Source organism: Phacochoerus africanus, chromosome 14 (assembly GCF_016906955.1).
Source record: "Phacochoerus africanus isolate WHEZ1 chromosome 14, ROS_Pafr_v1, whole genome shotgun sequence".
Taxonomy (NCBI): domain Eukaryota; kingdom Metazoa; phylum Chordata; class Mammalia; order Artiodactyla; family Suidae; genus Phacochoerus; species Phacochoerus africanus.
In genome coordinates, this window is record NC_062557.1 from 358,517 (window position 1) to 384,506 (window position 25,990).

Consider the following 25,990-nt stretch of genomic DNA (forward strand, 5'->3'; position numbering starts at 1 on the left):
CAGGCCAAATCCAGGACACAGATAACTGGGCTTTGGAGACAGAAGAGCAGCTCAGCCCTGGCCCAGGCCTCAGATTCTGCACAGGGACGATGTGGGTGGCCCCGGGTGGCCTGCATCTGTCTCATTCGCACACAACCCACGGGACCCTCTCCCGACCAGCAGCACAGAACACCAAGAAGGCTGCGAGAAGACGCTGGTCGCCACGCTGCCTGCGCCTGAGGTCCAGCCCCGCCACGCCTTCCAGAAGCCTCTGGAGAGACCCTGACCAGGGGCCCAGCCATGCACACCCAGACTCTTGACCACAGCAGCGCTGGCGTTAAAAACGTACTGTTTACAAAAAGAGGATACACTCTGCTCTGCAGCAGTGGTTAACACAACACTGCAAGGCAATTATACTTCTACAAACTTTCTTTTTTTGCTTTTTAAGGCCACACTTGCAGCATATGCAAGTTCCCAGGCTAGGGGTCAAGTTAGAGCAACAGCTACCGGCCTACACCACAGCCACAGCCATGTGGGATCTGAGCCTGACTGTGACCTACACCACAGCTCAGGGCCATGCTGGATCCGGTGAGCGAGGCCAGGGATCGCAGGGATCGAACCCAAAACCTCATGGATACTAGTCAGATTCGTTTCTGCTGCGCCACAATGGGAACGCCCCCAAAACTCTTTCTTACCTTACTGTTTAGAGCTGCTGGATTTGGGGGCTGCCCGTTCCCTAGCTGTGCTGCTGTGACAAGGGAGGAAACACACATTTGGTCTCCTCCCATTCCTCCGTGACGGGCCTTTTCCATGCTAATCAGGGGAAAGCTCCGACGGCAGGCACAGGACGACAACTGAGGCGGCCTCAAGCCCTCCGAGCAGAGAAGCCCCCAGCTGCAACCCGTCTGCGCCCTGCTTCTTCCCGAAAGGCACTTTCTAAAGCACAGCACCAGAAAGTGAGCACGAGCAGGGAGCAGCGGTCCTGCTGGGCAGAAGAACACCCCTGACGAGCAGGGCGGCTCCCAACTGGGACAGACGCTGGAGGAAGGGCGCTGAGAAGGCCCCCAGATTCTGCAGAAAGGCTCCCTGGGCAACCTGTGAGGCGTACGAGACCCAGACGCACCATCGGAGAGCAGCTGGGGGGCTGAGTCCAGAGGGACAGCACGCTGGGCAGTCCCCAAGGCGGGGGTCCAGCAGAAGAGACTGAAAGGCCACACGGGGAAGTGAGCATGGGCAGCCCTCGAGGGAGGAGCTGCCAAGGCCACGAGGCCCGGAGCTGCAGAAGGGCGGTGCCCGCGAGTCGCCCGCCTGCAGAACAGGCTCCATCCTCCTCAGGGAATGACTCTGAACGAGGACGGGGAAACTTCAGAGGAGAAAACGGAAGAGGAAGAGAGAGACAAACAGCAAGACCGCAGGCCGCGCCAGCTGTGTTACTGGGCCCTCGGGGCACGGGGTGCAGGCTGAGCGGGGCAAGCGTGACACGCACCCGCACTCCCGCCGCGCCTCTGTCTGGAGCGCTTGGGGTGGCTCGTTCCCGGGTGTCAAGCTGACCGGGCCTCAGCACCCAGATATTCGGTCAAAAATTATTCTGGGAGTGTCTGCAAGGGGGACCGTGGGGGCGACGGGCACTAAAGGCGGGGGGCTGGGGAGCAGGTGACCCTCCCCAGCGCACAGACGGCCCAAGGACCGAGGGCAGGAGGAGCCCAGGGAGAAGGGCTCCTTCCGCCCTCCCGCCTTCGGGCACAAGCAAACATTGGCTCCTCCTGGGTCTCCGGGCCGCCCGGCCGGGACTTACCAGCTCCACAGCCCGAGCCACTTCCTTAGGGAAAGTCTCACTCACACACACACACATCACCGGCTCTGTTTCTCAGGGGAACCCTAATTCAGGATGGAACGTTAATCTTCCAAGGCATTTGGGAAGCAGCCACTGGCACTTAATCTCTTAAACAACTTCCAGAATAACAGTACGCAGAATGCCCAAGAGGTTCTTCAGTAAAACATCACTAAAACACAACACACTTCCCTGAAATTTGCTGTAACTGGAGACAGACTTAATCCAATAATCCCTCCCAAAGCACACATGGTAGTACTGGAAATACAACCCGAGCCCAAGGGGCCGTCTAGTAAGGAACGGACCCTTCAGACGGGGCGGACGGTGCCCGGGGGAGCGAGCCTCGAGGAGCTCAGGACAGCGCTCTCCCACGGGGCAGGCCGCCTGCCCTCAATGACAGCCACTCTCACAAAGTGCGAAACAAGCCCCACTTCAAAATCCTACCCGGAAGATGTGGCATCAGAAAAGAACCAAAAGAAAAGCCCTACCTGGAGTTCCCACTGTGGCTCAGAGGTAACAAACCCAACGAGGAACCAGGAGGTTGCAGGTTCGATCCCTGGCCTTGCTCCGTGGGTTAAGGATCCGGCGTTGCCCTGAGCTGTGGTGAGGGTCACAGATGTGGTTCGGATCTGGCGTGGCTGTGGCTGTGGTGTAGGCCGGCTACGATGCAACCTCTAGCCTGGGAACTTTCACATCCCAAAGGTGCGGCCCTCAAAAGCAAAAAAAGAAAGAAAAGAAAAGCCCTTCCTGGAAAAAAAATGAAAGCAGAAGCCTGGCTGCCTGGAATCCACGCCCGCGGCCACGGCTCGCTCCACCCACCTCCACTTGGCCACCCGCGGCCTCAGGAAGGTCAGGCCCAGCCGCTGCACGAGCTTCACCCCCAGCTTCCGGAGCAGGGTCTGGTTGCTCTCCGGGAGCCTGCAGGCGTCCAGGCGCTGGAGAACGGTGGCAGCTGCGAACACAGCAGGACAGCTCAGTCTGTGACAACCACACGCCACCGAAGCCGGACGCGTCCACGGGGCCCCCCGCCCCCAGGATCATCCTCGGGCAAACTCACACACAAGCACCCTCACTCACCATGGGGTAGACAGTCTTCTCGTTTTCCGTGCTTAAATATTTGTGCCTAAAGGAAAGGGGTTCAACGTTTACTTAAGTGTTGCAAATACATTTACGAAATTCAAACAACGTCAAAACAATTTGTAAATTATCAAAACAATTCACTGCACCTGCCACAACTTTCACTCTAAACGGTCACCACAAAATAACAAGGGAGCAGCAGTTTCTGCAGCCAATAAAGAAAGGAATGACCAGAGACTGGCCAGCAAGTCCCCCCAGGGGCAACGTGCAGGGCCGAGGGGGAGGCCCGGCTCACGGCCACACCCGTACGGACCCCAGGGGTGCCGGGCAGGAAACGCAGCAGGAGCCCCTCAGGGCCTGGCTGACCTGCGTGTAACAGAAGGTGCCAAAGCTGAGAGTTACAGGTCGCACCGTCTCACACAAAAGTAAGGACCCAAGTACCACTCTCATTCTTAATCACAAGTCCTGCTTCCCGCACATGTGGGGCCGGCAGGCTGGTCCCCTGGACTCACGGGACGGATCCCCCGGCGTCCCCGTGCACCACTCCTGCGCCCTGGAACCAGTGACCACCTCCAAAGTCACAGGCCTCAAACCCCTCCAGTGCTCCACCTGAAATTCTTATCACACCCTCAGCTTTCAAGCCCAAAAGACAAACAGGGCAACTCGCACAGGCATCCACAGCCTTAGACAAAGAGCCCCCAAGCCGAGCACCTCAAAGAAAAGAGCCTAGGAGCATTCCCTTCAAGGACAGGCCCTAACTGGCAAGCTGGGCCTGCCCGCCCCAGACCACAGGAGGTGGTCCGAGACACAGGTCCAGGGTATTTCACGATGAGGCCACCCCCCAGGGCCCTGCCCGCTCGGAGGCAGACCCGCAGGCCGAGGACCTCCAACACTCCGGGCGCCGTGGAGTGCTGGCGCCCAGAGAGCACCCGGGCCGCCCCCCCTCACCAGCCCGCCCTGCTCTGCTGCCAGGGCCCTCGGCAGAGTCTTCCCGCCACTCTTCTCCCCACCAACTCAGCCCCAAAACCACGAGCCCACCATCCGAGGAGCAGGTGCAGGGCCTCTCGTGACTCGCACTAAAATGCACGAGGACCCCCGACTCCATGAGCCGCACAGAAACATCCGTGTTTCACGACGCGGTAAACTGTTCCCAAAACGCTTCGAGCCGGTGTCTCCACAGTGTGGGTTCACGACAAGGGGGTTCGTGGCGAGGGACGTCACCTGGACCCACAGCTGCTCCCGTGCGGTCGGAGAGGCGTCGAGGGCTTGGGGGAGGAAGGAGGAAACCGTCCTGCCGCCAGAGGAATGCAGGCAGGACGCGGCACCCAGGCTGGGCCACTCACGGCCTCTGCCTACAGCAGCGGTCGCCAGCGCGAGCCCAGGGGCCCTGGCTGTCAGCCTCCCATCCCAGTGGTGCCGACAGGCTGGGGGACCCAGAAAGACAGACGCCAGGCCAGGGGCCGTGCCGCCCGCTGCCGTCCAAGGCCAACGTCTTCGCCTCCACCGGTCTCGCCTGCCCCCAGCCCTGCGCGCCCAGCCCGCAGTACACCTGCTGGGCCAGACCAGACGCCGACAATATCGCAAACAGGACAGGCCTGTGCTCAGAGATCTTTAACCTTAGAAGACTAAATGCAGGAGTGGCACAAGGGCATCGGTGGCGTCTCTGCGGCGTTGGGAGGCAGGATCGACCCCCGGCCCGGCACAGAGGATCCAGTGCTCCAGCCCCTGCAGCATGGGTCACAACTGCAGCGTGGCTCGGACCCCTGTCCCGGGAACTCCGCGTGCAGTGGGGCAGCCAGAAAGGGGGAAAAACAAAAACTAAATTTCGGGTTCACAGAAATAACCTGGCCGCAACAGCCTCACCCTGAACTGCCGCACACACAAACCAGAACAGAACCCAGCCGGGCCAGGGGCGCCAACACAGCCAGCAGGGTGAGGAGGGGGTGCCCCAGGGCGGGCTCGCAGCACCCCCTGGCCAGCAGCACCGCACGAGACGCACGGTCAGAGAAAACCCGGCAGCACGGCAGGACCCCAGTTATGAAAACCACTCAGACTCGACCAACTTTCCAAGGGACAGTAACGGTGCGCCTAAAACATGAACGGACGTCTTGGTGTAAAACAAGTACCAACACGAACCTGCCCAACTCCCCAGGCTGGCGAGGACACTCTACTCCGGCAACAGCTCCACGACAGCGAAACAGAAAATGCCAGCCGCCAGGGCACCAGGCTCGCATCTGCCCACCCAGCCCCAGAGAGCCGGCCCCCGTCCGAGGCGGGCAAACAGGCAGCCAGCGGTGCAGGGAAGGGCTCCTGAATTCCGGCAGCCACTCTGAGCACTCTTCCAGGGGACGCTGCGATCGGAATGGCCATCGTCGGAAACAACTAAACTTTCCTTCGTTTTTAAAAAGTCCTCAAAATGGCAGAACACAAAGCGGAGTCTTCAGAGGTAGTGAAGTGACTTCAGATAATTCAACGCGGAGTCCCATCTGGGTGCAGCAGAAACGAATCCAACTAGAAACCATGAGGTTGCGGGTTCAACCCCTGGCCTCGCTCAGTGGGTTAAGGATCTGGCCTTGCCATGAGCTGCAGTGAAGGTCACAGACACGGCTCGGAGTCCGCGTGGCTGTGGCGTAGACCAGCAGTTACAGCTCCTATTCGACCCCTAGCCTGGGACCCTCCATATGCCGCGGGTGAGGCCCTAAAAAGCAAAACATAAAAATAAAAAAATAAAAAGAATTCCACGCACGTGTGCACGGCTGCCTACTTTACGTCAATGTGCACGTGTCGTACACACACAAAAATCGAGTTAGGGCCCCAGGACTTCACCTGCAGAGACTAAAAGGATAACACAGGGATTTTACAAACAACTTTAGGACCACAAACCAGACCCCCTTCAAAGGAAACGGACATATTCCAAGACAGATTCCAATTAGCAGAAATGCCTTAAGACACAGGAAATTCGATGGGAGTTCCCGCCGGGGCGCAGTGGCTAACAAATCCGACTAGGAACCATGAGGTTGCAGGTTGGATCCCTGGCCTCGCTCAGTGGGGTAAGAATCTGGTGTTGCCGTGAGCTGTGGTATAGACTGCAGAGGCGGCTTGGATCCTGCATGGCTGTGGCTCTGGCGTAGGCCGGCAGCAACAGCTCCGATTCGACCCCTAGCCGGGGAACCTCCATAAGCCGCCTCGGGAAGCAGCCCTAGAAAAGGCAAAAAGACAAAAAAAAAAAAAAAGGCACAGGAAATTTGAATAGACCCCGATCGTAAAGATATTTAATCGGTAATTGAGAATTTTTCCACAACAAAAACCCTAGGCCCACCTGGCTTTACTAACGAATTCTAGCAAGTATCTAAGGAAAAAAATTAATCCTACATAAATGCTAAGGAAACACAGGAGCGAACCCTTCCCGCCCGACCGCACAAGGTCAGTCCTCGCCTGACACCAAGACCAGAGACATCGCAAGAAACACAGAGCAACGCCCCGCGTGAAGAGACACACGAACACCTCTACCAAGCGCGAGCAAAATGAATCCAGGGGTGTGACACGGCCTTTCCCCAAGACCGATGGGGCCCGCCCCCTGTGCGAGGAAGGCAGGGCTGACGATGAACGGCACACAGCAGGTTGAGGGAACAGAGAACGAAGGACCCCAGGAAAAGCACGAGAAGGATCTGACAAAATCCAAAGCCTCCTGATAAAAGCGCCCCGTGGACAGCAAACAAAAGGGACCGCCCTCTGTGTGACGAGACGCACCCGCAAAACGCACAGCTGGCACCGCACCCACGCTCAACGTCGGGCCGCTCCCCCGACAGCAGGAGAGCTCCACCGAGGCCCTCAGGCGCGGAGGGAAGGCGCTCCAGGCCCTGAGAGGGGCCGCCAGAGAGGGAGCCGGCCTGCCCCAGAACAGCCGGGGGCACCGGGGGCCGCTTTGCTGGAGCCCCCGGGGGCCCCTCTGACTCTCATGGAGCGGGATCCTCCAGAAGGGTGGAGGCGCTAAGCCACAAAGAGTATAAATCAGAAGCAGACTACGGCGAGGGCCGGCACAGAAGAGGAGAGGAGAGCAAATGACAGGAAAATCGGAACTGTCCCAGGAGAGTCCACACAGGAAAGAACAAAAGCCCGACCAGGGCTCCGGCCAACGGGAACGTCAGCAAGCAGAGCCCCGGGAACGCTGAGGCCCAGGCCAACACTCCTCCACGAGGGCCCTGGGCTGCAGAGCCCACTGGGCCTGGAAACGCCCGAGCCGCAGACCAGGAAGGAGTCAGCTGCCAGCCCGGACCGTGGCCCCCAGGAGCATGGGGCCCCGCAGTCACGCTCGGCGGTGCGGCGGTCTCGGTGAGCAGGGCTGCGCTCCGGGCGGACGGGGCGGGCATGTTCTCGTCTCTTCACCACCCAAGGGAGCTCCCTGTGCGCCACCCACCGAACTCAAAGTCGGAGAAGGAAGCGAGGGGGGCTCCTCGCGCTGCACCCCCAGGTCCCCCACGCAGTGAAGGAGGCGTGGGGCCCACGCACGGCCGGGGCGGGAAAGTGCGTGGATCTCACTGAGCCACTCCGAGCACAAAATGCAGACGAACGTGAAACTCGTTCGGCAAAGAGAAGAGGATCGCCTCCTACTAAGAAGACACACGCTCCCCTCGTTTGCCCGAGCACTGAGGAACGCGCGCCGAGATTACCTTACAGAATGCAAGGTAATTTACTCCGTGCGACCTTGAATGTGCCCAGGTGGATGCACTTCGGCCATCGTCATCCGTTCCCAGAACAAACGCTCCTGAGCAGAGACACAAGGTTCCCTCCTCGCGAGGACCTGGGCTCTGGGAGCGGGCCGAGAGCCCCAAAATACCACTTACAGTCGGCGGGCGGGGGTGTGATGGGGTCCACGCGGCGTGCATGAGACACCTGGCCACGCCTGGTGGGGGAGTTGAGACAAACCTCACGGAAAAGCTGCCGTCCAGCAGCCCTCGCCGCAAGGATGGGGGCGGCCCACGGACACGGCTGCCCGGCTGCAGCGTGGGGTCAGACAGGCACCCCTAGTGGGCCCAGAGTGGGCATCAGACTGAAGGGCTGTGCACTACCCAGGCCACAGGGCCCAGATTCCTCTGGCTCTCAACGTGCAATCTGGATAGAAATTCCCTGGCCTCCTCCATCCACAGCTGGGGCGTCCGGGTCGATGCTGCCCTCCCCACAGCCCAGGGCCTTCAGCCAACAGAGCCAGGTGGAAGCAGCAGCGCTGCGACTTCCACGCCCAGACCGCCCAGCCAGGGACACCTCCCCTGGGAAGGCAGCACCCACGGGAAGAGGCGCCGCGCAGGAGCCACGGCCCACAGGCCCCGCTGAGCTCAGCCCTTCAAGCCATCCCAGTGCAGGCTTCTCGGGCGAAGCCCCTGGCAGCGAGGACCAAGACCAGCCCCCAGCACCCAGGCCCGTCCGAAGCCCAGAGTCCAACACAAACCACAGCAGCCATGAGAAACCACAGGCTCTGGGGTGGCCGCCCCACGACAGATACAGCTCCCCCGAGGCCCAGGTGAGGGCAAGCTCTGCCCCCGCAGGAAAGGCGCTACGGGGCCAGCCCAGGCGGCAGCAACATGGCCAGACCTACCAGACGACGCTAGACGGGCAGCGTGCGCGGGACACATGGAGGGGGCACGGCCTATGGCCGGGAAGCTGAGGAACCAGACAAGGGCAGAGGAGGCAGGACGGTCGAGGGCAGGGGAGAGAACTGACAGCAGCTGGCGGCCACGCAGGGCGTTCTGTGGCCTCATCCACGAATAAACACTAGGCGTTTAAAACAGGAGGAAAGGCGCCAAGGCTCTGCCACGGGAACAGCTCACCTGCTGACCCCTGACAGAGTCTGAGACGAGAACTTGCAGGAGCACCCGGCACGGGCAGATGGGGACAGGCCCCGCGGTCCCCACCCCACAGAGTGGCTGCGGCCACTGTCCGGACCAAGGGGACCCAAGACCCCGTCCTCTCTGAGTGCGGGTGAGAGCCTTCTCCCCACCCTTTTCTCCACCCTGAGCCCACAGGACTGCCAGGGGGTGCCCTGCATACCAAGGGAGGGGTCGCGGGAGTCACAGGCCCCCCAGGAAGGACCCAGAGGGACGGAGGGAGGAGGGAACAAAAACCACGGAGGACAAGGCCCTGTTTTGCTCCACAAAGCGGGGCCGCCTTCACCCCCCTTGCCTCCTGGGAGCACGGGGTCCCCCCTGGCCAGGCTGCCCGCGGCAGCGGAAGCAGCAGCCGCCACCCTGGTCTTGGGGTGGTCGGGCGCCTTCATCAGCCACCACTACCTGGGGGGCACTCAATTCTCACAGAATCGTGACACGGGGCCAAGGGCAAAGCACCGGCTGGAAGCACACACTCCCCACAAGCCACAGGGCCACGCAGACGCCACGGGACAGCAGGCGCAGCTGCCGAGGGGGGGGACCACCAGGTCTGCTCTCGCTGTTCTAGAACCAGGGCAGCACGGGGTGTCTGTCATCTCTGCAGCACCCCGCCCTCCACGGCTCCCACGCAACCGGCTCTTCTGCCACCTGCAACCAGCTTCCCTCCCTGGGGCACCTTCTCCAGCCCTAAATCACAGGCTGCCACCGCCCGGCCGCCAAGCAGGAGGTGCTGGTCTGAGGCCCCTGGAGGCACCACCGAGTCAAGGCCAGGAAAAGCAGCTCCACCCCGGGCCCTGGGCAGAAGGGGCCCACAGCACGCAGCGCGGGGCTGCCCGCCCACCAGCACCCCCGAATTCTCCAGAGGCCCGGCCTTCCCTGCCCACAGAAGACGGGACCTCACAAACGCGGCTCAGCAGACAGGACGAGGGGGCTTGGGTGGGCGGGCCCCCTGTTCTGTGCTCCTGGGTCCCGTCCTGGGGCCACCGAGGGTGCCAGGCCCCAGTGTGCACAGGGGGGGACCAAACCAGCACTGACGCAACAGTTCAAGGCTGGACAGCTCTCAGAGCTTGGCCCATGGTCCCCGCTGGAGTTGCCGGCCACACCCTCCCCGGGAGGCCGCAAAGCCGAATAGCTCAGCGCCCGGGGTGACACCCCAAGGCACTACAGAGGCACAGGGGGAGCACTGAGAAACTGAGAAGGAGGCCGGGCCTGCAGGCCGCACCACCAGGCGGTGCTCAGGACCAGGCAGGCCAGCCAGACCAGGGGCACCTCCAGCCCCGAGAAGCAAGCTGCCTCCTCTCTGCGGGGCACGCCTGGCTTTGTCCCTCGGGACCACAGACGTTAAGGGGAAGACAGAAATCTTCCAGGAGTTCCCGTCGTGGTGCAGCGGAAGTGAACCTGACTGGCATCCATGAGGATGTGGGTTTGATCCCTGGCCTTGCTCCGTGGGTCAAGGATCCGGCGTTGCCGTGAGCTGCGGTGTAGGTCGCAGACCCAGCTCGGATCCTGCGTTGCTTTGGCTCTGGTGTAGGCCAGCTGCTACAGCTCCGATCGGACCCCTAGCCTGGGAACCTCCACATGCCACGAATGTGGCCCTAAAAAAAAAAGTCTTCCGTGAGAAAACAAAACAAAACAAAAAAGTTAAAATTGAAAAAACTAAAAAAACTGTTAAAAAGTCTTCCATGGAGTTCCCGTCGTGGCGCAGTGGTTAACGAATCCGACTAGGAACCATGAGGTTGCGGGTTCGGTCCCTGCCCTTGCTCAGTGGGTTAACGGTCCGGCGTTGCCGTGAGCTGTGGTGTGGGTTGCAGACGCGGCTCGGATCCCGCGTTGCTGTGGCTCTGGCGTAGGCCGGTGGCTGCAGCTCCAATTCGACCCCTAGCCTGGGAACCTCCATATGCCGTGGAGCGGCCCAAAGAAATAGCAAAAAGACAAAAAAACAAAACAAAACAAAAAAATAGTCTTCCAAAGTGGAACGTGTTTAACTTTTGAAATTGAGTTTACAATGGTTGGGATGAAACAGCTAACTGTTATTGGGTAGGATTCAAAATGAAAAATATACAATTCTGATAAGTTTGTCAAGAAAGTCACTAAAGATTTTAAATATGCAAATACATAAATACAAACTCACTTCATAAAGGAATGTTTAAGCGATGCCTTCCCATTGCGTGTTAATCTTTTCCTACCCCAGCAGTGAGATCCCAACCAAACACGTGTCTTCACAGGAAGGGCGGGGGCCGCGGCCGCCTGTGTCCTGACTGGAAGGGGCCACACCGAGCCCACGAAGGAGCCCAGAGCTCACCAGAGCTGCGACTTCCTTCTCGGGATGTCCTTCAGCCAAGCTGCTCACATCACTCACCGGCTTCCTCCAACGCTCTCAACAGCCCTCGGGGAAGGCGGCGCCCCGCCAGCGAACTAACTGCCCCGAGACTCCCGGCCCCTCCCCGGACTCAGCCCAGCCCCGAGAGCCCGGGCAGACCCTGCGACTGGTGAGCAGGCACACACGGGTCCTGCACGAGCAGGCTGTCCACCATCCTGAACCCGAGCGTTTCAAGCACCGTGAAGCCGAGCCGCTCAAGGGCTTCCCGCGGAAGGGTCAGAATCAACCCAAGGAGCCACAAAGCCGCCGCCTCCGCGTCTCGGCCCCGAGGCGACCCCACGATGGGACGAGAGCGCCTGAGGTGGGAAGGGCCGCAGGGGCTTGGAGGCGGACCCAGACCGGCAACCCTGGTCCCCCGCCCACGGGCCGCACCGGACCACGTCCTCTGGGGATGCTAACTTCTTACGAGAAAGACCAATTCTCAGTCAGCCGACAAGAACCGGAAACAGGGACGGCACAGCTCACAGCTGCCTAACACCGTGACGCACAAAGGGTGGAAAAGCCACGATTCCTGCCACAGAAACGTAGAAAGCAACAGTCAACACAGAACCTGCGCGGTTCCCAGAGCAGAGGCGCGTCCCCAGCGGAGCGCAGGCAGGGGCAGGGGTGCGCTCGGCTCTGAGCCCGGCGGCGAGACAGGCGCGGACGCTCGGAGGCAGGGGAGGACGGGCCTCGCCCGGGCCCGGGCGGGCAGGAGCTGAGCCACTGAGGGCCTTCAAGGGGGCCACTGGCCTGGGCGGCAGACACAAGCACGGGACCCAGAACAGCCACAGGGAGGAACCGCCAGCCCGGGAACCACTGAGCTCCACTACGTCCAGCCACACAAGGCACCCCCTTTCCTGGGGACACGGGCCCAGGCGTGCCACCAGGACCGAGGGCACTTAGGACCCAAGTCGCCCTGGCTCCCAGGGCAAAGAGAACCACAGCCACCCTCCCTGGGCCCGGCTGCCCCACGGGAAGGCGCCTCTGTTCTGCCTCCTCTCCGGCACTGGCCCCCCTGCACCCGGTTCCACTGAAGGTGGCAGAGATGGACCACAGCTGCAGCTGAGGGACCCAGAGGCGGAGTCACAGCCGGGAAGGGCCCCTCCACAGCCTGGCTGGGCCCCAAATGGGGAGAGCAGCAGCCAGCAGATGACTGCTCTGGGTGAGGACCCAGGAGGGGAGGACGGGCTACTGGAGGCAGCCAGCATGGCCCCGTGAGCTCCAGACCAGGAGAGCGGGGCAGGCCTAGGAGACGCCCCAAGCCCCTTCCCCATGTGGGGACCCGGCGCTGAACCTGGCCCAGGAGAGCACCAGCCAGCACCCACCTCTAGGCGGGGGAGGGACCCCCAGAGCACAGCAGGTGTGCAGGGGGCTAGCCGGGCCACTGGGACCAAGGCCGGAAAGCAGGGTAAGGGCAGGGAGGCCAGGGCACAGAGCCTGAGGGACACGCACACTGGAGGGACGCCAGCCACGCAGCCCGCGGCACTTGCTGGCCCCATAGTATCGGGCCAGGGCACCTGACAGTCAAAGTCCCTTCCTCTGCAAGCGCGGCCCAGGCTGGGCCACCTGGCGCACACACCTGTCCATCAGGACACGTCACCTGGTCACACGGCAGGTGCCAGTGGAAGCAGGGTGGCCCCACACCAGGCGTGTGCCAACAGGCCTGCGCGCTGGGCCGCCTGCGGCACACGAAGCACTGAGTCACATGGGACGAACAGCGGGGCCGCTGCTCCCACCTGAAGCCCCAGGCAGCCGGGAGACACCTCGCTTCCCCCGGATCCTGCAAAAGCACATGAAGGGATGCAGAGGTGCAGCCCGAGACAGACCTCCTCAGAGGGTTCTTCCCGTGTTTTCCTCCACCAGGGCCCTGCCCCAGGCAGGTGCTGGGACCACAGAGCCCAAGCAGGGCCACGTGTCCTCTGGCCAGACTGCGCTTGAAACCACAGGGTGCTGTTTGCAAAGAACCCTGAGCGGACAGAAAGCAAAGCCACATGAGAAACAGCCTGGGCACGCAAGTGCCTCCTCTTCCTGGTCAAAGGCGAACTTCACACCATGCTCGCAGGCCAGAGACGACGCCCCCCCCCCCCCCCCCGCTGCTGGGGCGGGGTCACAGGTGCTGCTGCGGGGCAGCAAGTACGGGGGGCAGGGATGGCGTCTGGGTCCCTCGCTCGAGACGACCTGAGTCAGTGACAGAAGGGTGAAAGCACCGTCGAAACCTTCAAAGGCTGTGAAGGTGCGTGAGTCTGGTGGCTGGCGAACAGCCACCAGTGGGCACAGAGGGCGCCTGGGGAGCCAGAGCGGGGAGGGCACGCCTGCCAGCGAGAGCAGAGCACAGCAAGTTCAGGTGTTCCCTCCCTGAATTTCCTAAATGTGCAGTAATCCCAGTGCTTGAGGAGGGACTAAACCAAGGGGTGTTTTCAAAGAGCCACAGGCCTCCCAGGGAAATGAAGCTGCCACGTACATGTCTCCCTCCCACGGGAATTAAAAATCATCGCTGCGAGAGGAATGTGCTTCGAGGGAAATAAAAGCCAAGGCCCAGTTTCGACGGTACTTGTTACGGGTCCACCTGTTTCGCCTTGCCCACACTAATGAACAGGTGGATGCGGCGAAGCCAAGGGCATCAAAGGAGGCGGAGGAAACGCCGAGGCACAGCGCACCTGCAGGTCTCAGCACGCACCGCGGGCACCAGCCTCCGGTTCAGGTCGGACGAGCTCATGGTGAAACCACTCCCGCCCAAGAGAGCTCAGCACCCACACGGCTTCCTCCTGGCCCGGCGGCAGCAGCCGCGATCAGACCAGATTTCTCCTTCCAAGAGGGGAGGGCACAAGGCGCGGGATTCCAGAAAGAGCCTCGGTTTTCCAGGGGAAGCAGCGGGCCTCTCCGGAAGGGACATGCCTGCCCCGGGGCCGCCCTCCCCGGCCAGGCGCTCGGCGCCCCACCAGGCGAAACCCCTGCCGAGGGCGCACCGCCCCAAACGGCTCTGGGGCGCGGCTGCCCAAGTGCCTCGGCCCCGCAGGCTCCCTCCTCGGGGCCGACGGCTGGGCAGGGCACAGGGTTCGGCTCCACCAGGCCTTCGGGAAAGGCTTCCACTCCTCAGGAGGAAGAGACCCTCCGACGTGCGGAACAGAGCGACCGTCCCCCAAAAGAGCGCTGGCCCGCTTGTGGACGGGGATGTGGCCGGCAGGAGGCCGGGGGCGGGGGGCTTGCCGCGTCTGTGCCCCACACGTGAAGAAGAGACAGAGTGGGAACAATCCAGGGACAAGCAGCAAGATCAAAAATGTTCTGTAAAAAGGGGGGAGGAGTTCCCTGGAGGCCTAGTGGCTAAGGATCCAGGGTTGTCACTGCTGTGGTGAGTGAGGGTTCGATCCTTGGCCTAGAAACTTCCACATGCCGCAGGCTCAGCCCAAAAAAAAGTTATTTAAAAAAAAAAAAAAGGAACTATGGGCCCAGGCAGGGTAGAACTGGTCAGAAAGTGGCCCCAAGATCTTCTCAGGCCAAGAAGGCACCAGCGGAGTTCCTGTGGTTAACAGAGCAGTCACGAACCCAACAAGTATCTGTGAGGACACGGGTTTGGTCCCTGGCCTCGCTCAGTGGGTTAAGGATCCGGCGTTGCCACGAGCTGTGGTGTAGGTCGCAGATGTGGCTCGGATCTGGCATGGCTGTGGCTGTGCTGTAGGCCGGCAGCTGCAGCTCCAATTCAACCCCTAGCCTGGGAACCTCCATATGCCATGGGTACGGCCCTAAAAAGACAAAAAAGAAGAAGGCGCAGGCAGTCCCAGGACGTGAGCCAGGACGAGTAGGCCACAGGTACTCTTGCCCATGGCCTGAGCCACCTGGCCCTGCCCTGAACGTGGCAATGGCCTGGGGATGGGGGGGGGTGGCGGTGCTGCAAGAGGCCCTGGGGCCTGGGGAGAATGCAGACTCCAGACCTGGACAAGGAGGCCTAAAGCAGAACCGCAGCCACAAACGGAAGCAGCACCCAGGAGGGGGCGGGTCCACCCGGCAGGCCAGGTGGACTGACCGGCTCGGCCGCGTCCGTCAGACCCGCGCTTCTCTGTGACCTAAGACTTCCCAGTGTGACTCATGCAAAAAACGAAGAGTAATCCACTCACACTCAAACCCTGAAATACACCATCGCAGCCCCACCCACCAGGATTGGCCACCCTGCACCCCCTCCCCTTGCACCCGCTCAGCAACCCCCGCCTGCCCCCCTGCACTGACCCCCTCAGAACAAGCAGCCCTCCGTCAGCACCTCCCCACACACGCAGGCACCAGCGGACCCTGTGTTCCACCAACCACAGGTGTGCAGCCATAAAAAATGGATAGAAGACCTCAAGAACACAGAAAAATACTTAAATCACTGATAAACTTAAAAAAACAACAACGACTGCTACCGTGGCAGCCAGGGAACCGAAAGAACGTGCTGGCACAAACACTTAGACGGGCACATTCAGCCGGGCATGACTTAGAGAAACCACGAATCCCCGGGGCACTGACCAGGCTCCAACGTGGAGGGACTCAGTGACAGAAGCCCACTCAAAGGGCCACACATCACAGGATTCCGTCTTCAGGAGGCGTCCAGTGAGCAAACCCAGAGGAGCAGAGAGAGGAGAGGGAGGGCCTGCTGGTGCCCGGGGCTTTCCCTGGGGGAGGGGGGGCGCACCCACACACACACACAGGCACAGGCACACGCCACTCGGGGATGGGGTGATGGCCGGAAGCCTTGTGCACCTGCAAACCCCCCCACTTCCACACTTCAAGAGGGTGAGTGGGACGGAACCCCAGCTCAGGTCGTTAAACGACGCATGTAACACACACGTCTTCACAGAACCAAAGAGGTGCAAAAACAGCCATCGCCTCGACAGACTCCAGGACCAGGACGTGTTTTATTTTTCCCAGTTTCCTTTCCAAACGTCTTAAGATCATCCCTTAAATGACAGGCCTTCCTGGAGACAAGGGCACGGTGAAGGGAAGGACAGACTCGAGAAGGCCCTGGGGCTGCCCGCCCTCCCCAAGTGCGCCCCCGGCCCGGACGCCACGCCGCAGCCCCACACATGTCAGAACCTGCCGCCGCCGCCGCCGCCGCCAAGAGCAGAGGGGACGACACCCAAGAAGGTGACGTCACACTGAGTCAGGCCCAAACGCCCTGCTCTCCTCCAAGTGGGCCCGGGGCTCCCGGCTTCAGAGACAAGCGAGGACAGAGACCCCAGAGCTCCAGGCAGGGCGGCCTCCCTCCCCCGGCAGCACCAGGAAAGGGGGAGGAGGCGGCATCGACCAGCCCAGGCTGGGGGCCCGGTCGGGGCGCCGCCCGGAGCGTCTGAACAAGACCACATTCCGGCTCAGCTGCCTACTTCCTTCAGCTGGTTCCAGTCGCGTCTCAGGAAGGCTTCTGAGCGGCAGGAAACCCGAGGAGGACGCGCCCGGCCCAGGGCCCAGCTCCGCAGCACCACTGCCCCCTGGCGGCATCGCGCAGGGCAGCGGGCCCAGGGCTGGCAACCCAGGAGCAGGGCAGAGCAGCAGAGCAAGAGGACACGTCTCCTCCCGCCCGGGGCGGGGGGCGCTCACCCCTGCCGCCCGACGGGTCCCCCCCCCCCCGCCCCCAGGCGCGGGGCCTACCAGAGCCTGCAGCGTCCCGTCCATGGCGATGACGCCCTCGATGGTCCGGAAGGAGCAGCGGGCCAAAGTGCACAGGCTCCGGTCCAGGAGCCCCGCCATCTTCTCCCGCCCGACATCAGGCCGCGTGACAAACCTGCCGGAAGGGAGCAGACAAGCAGGGGACGGCTCGACAGGGGCCCCCGCTGAAAAGAAACCCCCCTTCCCGGCCTGCTGCCACAAGGGGGACACAGCGCCCGACCCTCTCCAAGCGAAGACCACGGCCCTCAGCTGGCAGTTCCCACCACGACCCTCTGGGCCACACACAGGGCCCGGCCCCCATCTCCGGCCCCTTGATCCCCGCTCGTCCCCAGGTCCCACACACCACAGGACCACTCTCACCTGAGCCCAGCGATGCCCACTCCTCTGCCCCCCGCCCCCCTGGGCCCCCATGTGGCCACCTGCAGCCCCCCACTCCCTGCATCTACCACGAGGCTCCTTCCCTCCCCTCTGCCTGCTGCGTAGCCCCACACAGCGCTCCGAACACGGCCCCCAGCCTCCCAGCTCCCACTCAGCGCTCCGAACACGGCCCCACGGCCCCTGGTCCCACAGCCCCATGGCAGGGGTCTGCCCAGCGTGGCACTCCCGGAGCTCAGAGGCGCAGGCGGGCTCTCGGCCGCCCTCCAGCTCCCGCACCGAGGCCTGGGCCCCTCACTCCTCGCCATCGGGTGCACAAGGGCCCAGCTTTCTGACGGGGAGGCGCAAGCAGCAGGCACATAACAAGAAGGGAACAAATTTGTGAGGGGAGGGAGGCGGGCGGCCACAGCGGCATGGGGGGACCCGTGTGGAACTCTGGCCCCACAGGGCGTCCCACCAGGGCATGCGTGCCCCAGGAGCGGCACTCAGCATGCCTGGCACCGTCCTTGGCAACCCCCTGGCCCCTCATCCCTCCAAGCAGCCTCTCGGCCAGGGCAGGACCTCTGCTCCCGGTGGTCAGAAAAGACAAAGCTCACGCCACCGTCTCCCAGCCCCTCTGGGCACCACGCCCAGGTTCCCAAGGGTTTAACCACCTTTACCTCCCAAGAAGCTGTGCTTCAGCAGGTCTGGAAGAGGGCCCCGGATCACAGAAAACAGACAACTGGGAGTTCCCGTCGTGGCTCAGCAGCAATGAACCCAACTAGCATCCATGAGGACGCGGGTTCCATCCCTGGCCTCGCTCCGTGGGTTAAGGATCCGGCGTTGCCGTGAGCTGTGGTGTAGGTCACAGACACAACTCAGATCCCGTTTTGCTGTGGCTCTGGCGTAGGCCGGTGGCTACAGCTCCGATTCGACCCCTAGCCTGGGAACCTCCACATGCCACGGGTGTGGCCCTAAAAGGACAAAAGACATTAAAAAGAAAAAAGATAGAACAGTGGGCGATGGACTTCTTGAGCCTCAGGACACAAGGACATGGTTGGGTCTGCCCCTGCTGCCAGGTGATTCTAGGGGCCTTGCCTGAGAAAATAGTCCCAAATACCAAAACGGGCTGACACCCCCAGCCAGCCATTACATCAGCACTGGCAAGGAGGCGTGAGGAAGCTGCCCAGAGTAACGAGCAACAGGGGTTATAAGGAAGCCATTCCATCGACGGTCGCGGGAAATGAAGTGGAAGAGCAGAGGCCAAAGTAACTCAATGAGACTGCACTGCGCGTACTCACTGCAGCGACGACGCTGAAACGCAAAGTAATCCGCTGCACGTGCTGCGTTACAGTTACAAACACACGGGTTCCCAACTCTCTATGCTCCAAATTCCCAACGTTTTCTCCCAGCAGCACACGTTTTTACAGTTAGATAGAAACGTCCACTTTTTAAAATTAACGTACTCAAGAAGAACAAAGGCCTATTTTTCCACGGAAGAGTTTCTGTGGAACGACAGGAGGCATCAACGCACTACCAGTTACAGACAATGCAGCCGCTGTTTAAAGGTGCTGCTGCTCCAGAGCCACCCAGCGTCAGGGGACGCGCTCGAGGTTGACGGCAGAGCGAGGGAGACAGGCAGCTGCCTCCCACCCCGAGATGTCAGCAAGCAGACGCCCGTGGGGACCACGGCTGCGTGCAACCCGCCCTTCACCCCCAGGGCCTCACGCTAACAGCCCGCCGAAAAGGAGGGAGAAGTACACGAGGTGAGGCCTGTCACCGCAGGGCCGCAACCCCGACACTTGCCCGTCCCACCACCAGAGGGCGCGGGGGCGCCGCACCCTCGCTCGCTTTCCGTGACCTGGCATCCCCTCGTGCCCTCCACCTAAGGCGTCTGCGGCCTCTCACGGTGTCAGTTAGGTCTCCGCGAACTTGGAAGGGAACACAGAGTCAATCGGGCACCGGTTCGCGCGGAGAGTCCCAGGCGGTGCTGACCTTGCTGACGACGGGCCTGCAGGAGCCTCGGACCCGAGGAAGAACACCCAACACCCGCCTGCCCCCGACCCTCCCACAGGGGCGCTCACGGGCCGTGGACCCGAGCCGTGGGCCCACGTGCCCACAGGCGGCGGGGACAGGGACAGCGGTTACTACTCCGGGGTTGGCAGTACACACGCGTTTTCTTCTGGACTGTTTTTTTCTTTTTTGTCTTTTTAGGGCCACGGCATATGGAGGTTCCCAGGCTCGGGGTTGAATCAGAGCTCCAGCCGCCGGCCTACGCCAGAGCCACAGCCACGCGGGGTCCGAGCCGCGTCTGCGCCCTGCACCACAGCTCACAGGAGCGCCGGATCCTTAACCCACGGAGCAAGGCCAGGGAGTGAACCCAGGTCCTCAGGGAGACCAGTCAGGTTCGCTATGCGGAGACACAGCAGGAACTCCCTTCTTTTGTACTTTTTATTTTGCTTTATGTTCTCAAACACTGACTATTTTCACAGTCAGAAAGAAACCCACGCTTTTTCAGTCCGTGTCAAAACCACGGGAGGCCCCTGTCCGGGAGCTTCTCCTCCCGCAGGTGAAGCACCTCAGGTGTTTCGCGCCTGGCTCCCGACGTCGGCTGCCCGCGCTCGGGCCCTGCCCTCTGACTCGGCAGGCCCTTTCACAGGCACTTCACCCAACACCTCCCAGTGCCCGCAACTCAAGCGTGTCTCTTCCCACCATCACGCTGCACACCAAAGACAAGGTGACCCTGAACGAGCTGCTGCCTGCTTCCCAATCAAAACATCGGAAAGGGGAGTTCCCGCTGTGCCTCAGCAGGCTAAGGACCCGGCACTGTCTCCGCGAGGATGTGGGTTGATCCCTGACCTTGCTCGGCGGGTTAAGGACCCAGTGGTGTACCTGGCTGTGGTGTAGGCCGGCAGCTGCAGCTCCAAGCAGCCTGGGAACGTCCGTATGCCGCAGGTGCCGCCTTACAAAGGAAAGAAAAATCCAAAACTTTTGCAGCCAATTTTCAACTTTCGCAAATGGACGGGGTAAGGGAAATTTTCTAACTCGCTCACGCCATGCCCGTGCTTTGTATCACGTCACCCGAGGGACGAACTTAAAACCACGGCCTTCTCCCATCCCACAGTCAGGAGACAACTGCTCAGCCTCCCCAGCAGCCCCGGGCATCGTGGAGACTCCGGGCGCCCTGCCTGGGTCACCTTACCCAACTCGTCAGATGAAACCACTTCTGTCTGTTTTGGACACAGCCCGTTCTTCGGTAACATGGACTGTCTGGGAACTTCCATCCCAAGCCACAAGGACACAGTCCCAGCCGGTGACCTCCACAAACCATGGCGTGACCGGCTTTCCAGGCCACTTTCAGAGGCTCTCCTACCCCAGACCCCAGGTGAGGTCCAGCCTCGGCAAAACAGCTACACCTGTTCTAAATCTGCACTCCCTGACGGGCCTACAAGCCCCCCAACCCAGCATCAGGTCACCCCCTGGGAGTCCCTACCCCAGCGTCAGGTCACCCCTGGGAGCCCCCAACCCAGCATCAGGTCACCCCAGGAGCCCCCAGCCAGCACTGTCGGTGGTCACAGCAGGTTCCGGCGCCCCAACCGTGCTGGCGTCCCCGCAGGGAAATGAGCAGAGTCCTCAGCAGCAAGGCTTCCCGAGGCCTGTCACCCCAGCGTCTGCCCTGACGACGACCGCGTCATGCGGCTGACACGGCACACTTACTTGGACACGAGGACAGCGGCTGCATCGCGGGCCTTGTCGCTGACGACCAGGTAGGACTACGAGGAAGGGCAAAGCACAGGCACAGTTACAAACATGTCAACTCCAGGACTGCCTGGCCGGTGGCTCCCACACGCCGAGGCTCCCGGAGGGCCCAGGCTCCCGGGCAGAGGCCAGATCCCAAAGTGGCACAAGCCACTCATAAACAGGAGCTCAGGGAAGTGCCCGATCGCGCCCCTGGAAACACACATCTGCAAAAGCAGTGGGAAAGTGCAGCCCACACGTGGTACCCAGAGCGTGCAGCCAACACGGGCCCGCCGAGGCCCAGGCCTACCGCAGTGAGCAGCAGGCCTCCCAGTCTCATCTCAACTGTTCCCAGATGATAAAAGGCCTTTACTCTCAAGGACGAATATTTAGAAACAGCTGCCGCTCCCCAGGCAACCCCACCTGGGGGAGCCCACGCAGGGTGGCAGGACACGACGAGCAGCACAAACCGCGCATCCCGAGGACTCGTCTAGTGAGGAGGGGCCAGTGGAGCACCTTCCCCCTTAGACTCGGACACAGCAAGGCCATCAGACGAGACCTCAGGAGAGCAGGACCCGGGCCCTCGGACACGGGGCCGCGTGCAGCACCGCGAGCAGCAGGCCAGGAGCCGAACCCCCGGGTTCAAATCTGAATCCACCACATACGAGAAGGCAAGCCGGCTAAGCCACTTGCTTTCACACCTGCTGCCTCCTCAGTAAAACGAGGATAAAAGCAGTTACCTGCCTCGCTAAGGAGAATTAAAGGAGTTGATGCAGGAAACGCTCTAAGAGTGTCTGCTCTCAAGGCAGCTTAGGACGAGGAAGACTCTAAGGCGGGCAGACTCTAAGGTGGCCCGGGTTCTGCACCAGGTGCCCACCCCGTGGAAGAGACTCGGGACCGGCTTCTAACCAGGAGGACTTGGCAGGGATGGGAGGTCACATCCGTGGTCAGTCAGCAGGTGTGACCAACGCCTTTCACGGAACGAGCTGCCCTCGTCACAAACAGCAGCGAAGTACTGAGGCCCTCGCAAACACCAGTGAGATCTGACTCCTGCCAACGACCAGGAGAGCCTGGAAGCAGGCGGGCTGCAGCTGAGCTCTGCCCGCAGCCTGGGGAGACCTTCAAGCAAAGGGCCGGCAGAGCCGCCCCAGGTTGCTGACACACAGAAACCATGAGACGACAAAAGGTGTGCTAATTCAGGGCAGTATCTTCCACGGCAAAAGGTAACTAATATAGGAGTGCCACTATGGCACAGCGGGTTAGGAGTCTGACTGTAGGCGTTCCCGTTGTGGTGCCAGGGAAACGAATCTGACTAGTATCCATGAGGATGCAGGTTCCATCCCTGGCCTCGCTCCGTGGGTGAAGGATCCGGTGTTGCCATGAGCTGTGGTGTGGGTCCCAGCCACGGCTCGGGTCTGGCGTTGCTGTAGTCGTGGCGCAGGCCGGCAGCTGCAGCTCCCATTCAATCTCTGGCCTGGGAACCACCATGTGCCACAGGTGCAGTCTACAAAGCAAAAAAAATAAATAAAACTTAAAAGTTGACCTTGAATTCCTCCTACCCCTGCCCCTGAAACCCCCCTGTGCTGTCACAGAGGGCCTGCCTTACCTGCAGAGAGACGAGGCCTGCCAGGGCCATGCATCCTGACCCAGAGGAATGATCACAGGGCCATGGCAGGTTACGAAACACAGTTTCGCCTTGCTGAGAAAGAGCCACAGCAGCTCCAGAGACACAGCAGTGAAGCCAAGTGCGGGACAGCAGGAGGCAGAACGCCGGCAGGGCTGACTACGCACCTCTGCTATCTGGAGGATCCGGTCCATGATGGACCCCTGCCCGCACCGGTGGTGTCCGTCCAGGCGTGAAAAGTCGAAAGGGACGAGGCAGGTCATGGAGAGCCACAGGAGGAGCATGTAGCGTGTCTCCCAGGTCTACGGGCCAAGGCAAAGTGACACGATCCTGAGCGCCCTCCCAGGCGCCGAGACCCACGGCCTCAGAGCCAGGCTGGCGCACAGCCCCCCACACCCCAGCCCCGACCACGGCCTGGCTGCCACCCGGGCAGAAGGATCCCACCTCCCGAAATGACAAGGGCCACGTCGTGCCCGGACGCCCGGCACAAGCTGTGTGGCTTGCGCAGGGAGCACCCACGTGACCAGCCCCCACAGAAATCCTGCTTCAGCCCCACAGCCACCCCAGGGGAACCTCATTCCTGCTCTCCAACCTGGTGCTGCAGGAACGAGTGTCCTGGGTGACCCGGCGGGGAGAGGACTCCGGAAGCTTGCTCCCCATCCCCCTCCCACCCTCCCGCCCGCCCCCCCCCAATTCGCTCCATGTGCCTTTCTCTGCTGATTCTGCTGCAGTAAGTCACAGCTATACGGCAGTGGGCCTAGGGAACCATCAAAATCTGGGTGGTTCTGGGGACCCCAACACAGTTCTACTTGAAGGTGAAAAAATTTGGATGTGACATAGCTGTCAGCACACTCTACGTGTGTCGGCGAACTGTTTCTTCTATAAAGGGCATGTTTAGAAGGAAATCATTTAGGGAGTTCCTGTCGTGGCGCAGTGGTTAACGAATCCGACTAGGAACCATGAGGTTGCGGGTTCGGTCCCTGCCCTTGCTCAGTGGGTTAACGATCCGGCGTTGCCCTGAGCTGTGGTGTAGGTCGCAGACGCGGCTCGGATCCCACGTTGCTGTGGCTCTGGCGTAGGCCGGTGGCTGCAGCTCCGATTCGACCCCTAGCCTGGGAACCTCCATATGCCGCGGGAGCGGCCCAAGAAATAGCAACAACAACAACAACAAAGACAAAAGACAGAAAAAAAAAAAAAAAGAAAAGAAAGCACCGAAGATGGAGTCCCCGTCGTGGCTCAGCGGTAACAAACCCAGCTAGTGTCCACGGGGACGAAGGTTCGATCCCTGTCCCTGGGTTCAAGATCCGGGGCGTTACCGTGAGCTGTGGTGTAGGTCGCAGACGCGGCTCAGATTCCGCGTTGCTGTGGCTCTGGCCTAGGCCGGTGGCTACAGCTCCGATTCGACCCCTAGCCTGGGAACCTCCATATGCCGCAGGAGCGGCCCAAAGAAATAGCAACAACAACAAAAAAGACAAAAGACAAAAAAAAAAAGAAGGAAATCATTTAAAGCAAGCAACACAGGTAAAAAGACAAAGCCAGGAGTTCCTGTCATGGCTCAGCGGAAAGGAATCCAACTAGGATCCATGAGGACATGGGTTCCATCCCTGGCCTCGCTCAGTGGGTTAAGAATCCAGCGTTGCCGTGAGCTGTGGTGCAGGTCACAGATGTGGCTTGAATCCGGTGTGGCTGTGGCTGCCAACTGCAGCTCCAATTCGACCCCTAGCCCTGGAATTTATACATGCCCCTGAGTACAGCCCTAAAAATGCAAAAAAAAAGACAAGACAAGGGGATAAAGGAAAAGAGAGGGAGTGACACCTCAGAGCCTGAGATAAAACGGAAGGAAATGGGAAAGGACGCTGCCAGCGCAGCAGCAGCAAACCAGGGACGCGGGAGGCAGGAAACGAAGGGGGAGGCAGGGCCGCTCACTTCATGGTCTTTAGGGTTCTGACTCGTACACATGTCCAAGACTGGCTGCACATCAGCCACCTCGTGTGGAAATAAACGAAGAAACGTTTTATATCCTCGAACCTATCAAAGGAAGAAAAGATACTGAATTACTACACAACGACAAAGTACAGAAAACAGAAAAACGACTTTTTCTCTACTGTCAAAAATCACCACCAGTGCCACCCAATGATCCAAGATTATAGCGAATCACAGTGAGACAACTCAGGAAGAGTGAGCAACGAGAAAGCTCCATCTGCCTCCTGAGGCCCGTCATATACTCGCCGTCCCGTGACCAACCCATCCGTTCGCGAGAAACACACACGTTAGAAACTAACAAGTTTGGCCTCTACCCTGACTGTGAGGAACGAGTTCTGGGGAAGCCACAGGGCTTCTGTGAAATGCGGGGCCAGAGGGCGCCACGGGCCTCTCCCCGGCTTCGCCCAGGCGCCGCCGCAGCCCCAGCACCACCCCAACCCTGACAGCGGCGGCGGCGCCCCCGGGAGCCTGCACGGACGTAGGATGAGGGCACCCCCGCAGCCACGTACTCAGGACCTGCCCTGAGACGAGAGCCCTGGAAGCCACCTGCAGGCTCAGGTCTGCGAAGCACTTCCGCTTCCACCCAGCCTGTCGGCCTTGTCCTCCCCGGCAGCACCCGCCAGTCACTCCGCCCTTCGGGCTCAGGGGTGCGCCGAGCCGCGCCCTCCCAGGCTGGCTACCTGGTGCCCGACCCGTCCGCGTGCGCGGCGGGAAAACAATGCTGAAGGGCACGGTTTCAGCCGAAGACTCCCCAGACCACGAGCACCCGGAGACCCCAGAACGTGGCAAGAAGAGAAAGAAGGCAGCCCCCGACTTCTGTGGGAGAACCATCCTTCCCGAGGGAGCATCTGGAAGGCAGCTTTTGGACCAAGCACAGGAAGAAAGCGTGCCGTCAACCACACAGTGTGATACGAAGATTACCTTGGTGATGATGTACAGAAATTTAAAAGCCAGATGTACGAGCTCAGCCGGAGATGTCTTATCTCGCACAAATCCCAGCAACAAGTTTAGCATCCATTCTAGAGAAAAACATACGAAATACTGCCTGTTAAACACCAATATGATGTTAAAATGTCAAAAGAAAAAAAGGGGCCATTTAGAAATCGAAGAATGGTTCGGTATTAGTAAATTTATATAATCCAAGTATCAAATACAGCAAAAAAACTTTCATCATAACAGTTTCTAAAAGAGCATTAGTTTTAAAATGCAGCAAAAATATTCTTTTTTTTTTTGTCTTTTTGCCTTCTCTAGTGCCGTTTCCCACGGCATATGGAGGTTCCCAGACTAGGGGTCTAATCGGAGCTGTAGCCGCCGGCCTACACCAGAGCCACAGCAACATCTGATCTGAGCCACATCTGTGACCCACACCACAGCTCACAACAACACCAGATCCTTAACCCACTGAGCAAGGCCAGGAATCGAACCTGCAACCTCATGGTTCCTAGTGAGATTCGTTAACCACTGCACCACAACGGGAACTCCAATATTCTTACTTTTTAAAATAATTCTACCTCCATCACTGCTTTTTT

At 60.6% G+C, this 25,990-nt stretch overlaps 1 protein-coding gene across 2 annotated transcripts in view; it reads right to left on the minus strand.

Moving 5' to 3' along the window:
- Nucleotides 1-25,990, minus strand: part of TBCD (tubulin folding cofactor D) — a 124,178-nt gene that overhangs the window by 93,416 nt on the left and 4,772 nt on the right. For both annotated transcript variants that reach the window (XM_047758406.1, XM_047758405.1), the window contains exons 3-9: nt 25,383-25,480; nt 24,405-24,506; nt 22,646-22,780; nt 20,834-20,889; nt 16,745-16,877; nt 2,888-2,933; nt 2,630-2,762 (exon numbers count right to left, since the gene is read on the minus strand). In XM_047758406.1, coding sequence (XP_047614362.1) covers nt 2,630-2,762; nt 2,888-2,933; nt 16,745-16,877; nt 20,834-20,889; nt 22,646-22,780; nt 24,405-24,506; nt 25,383-25,480 — 703 coding nt within the window. The remainder of the gene's footprint in view (nt 1-2,629; nt 2,763-2,887; nt 2,934-16,744; nt 16,878-20,833; nt 20,890-22,645; nt 22,781-24,404; nt 24,507-25,382; nt 25,481-25,990) is intronic.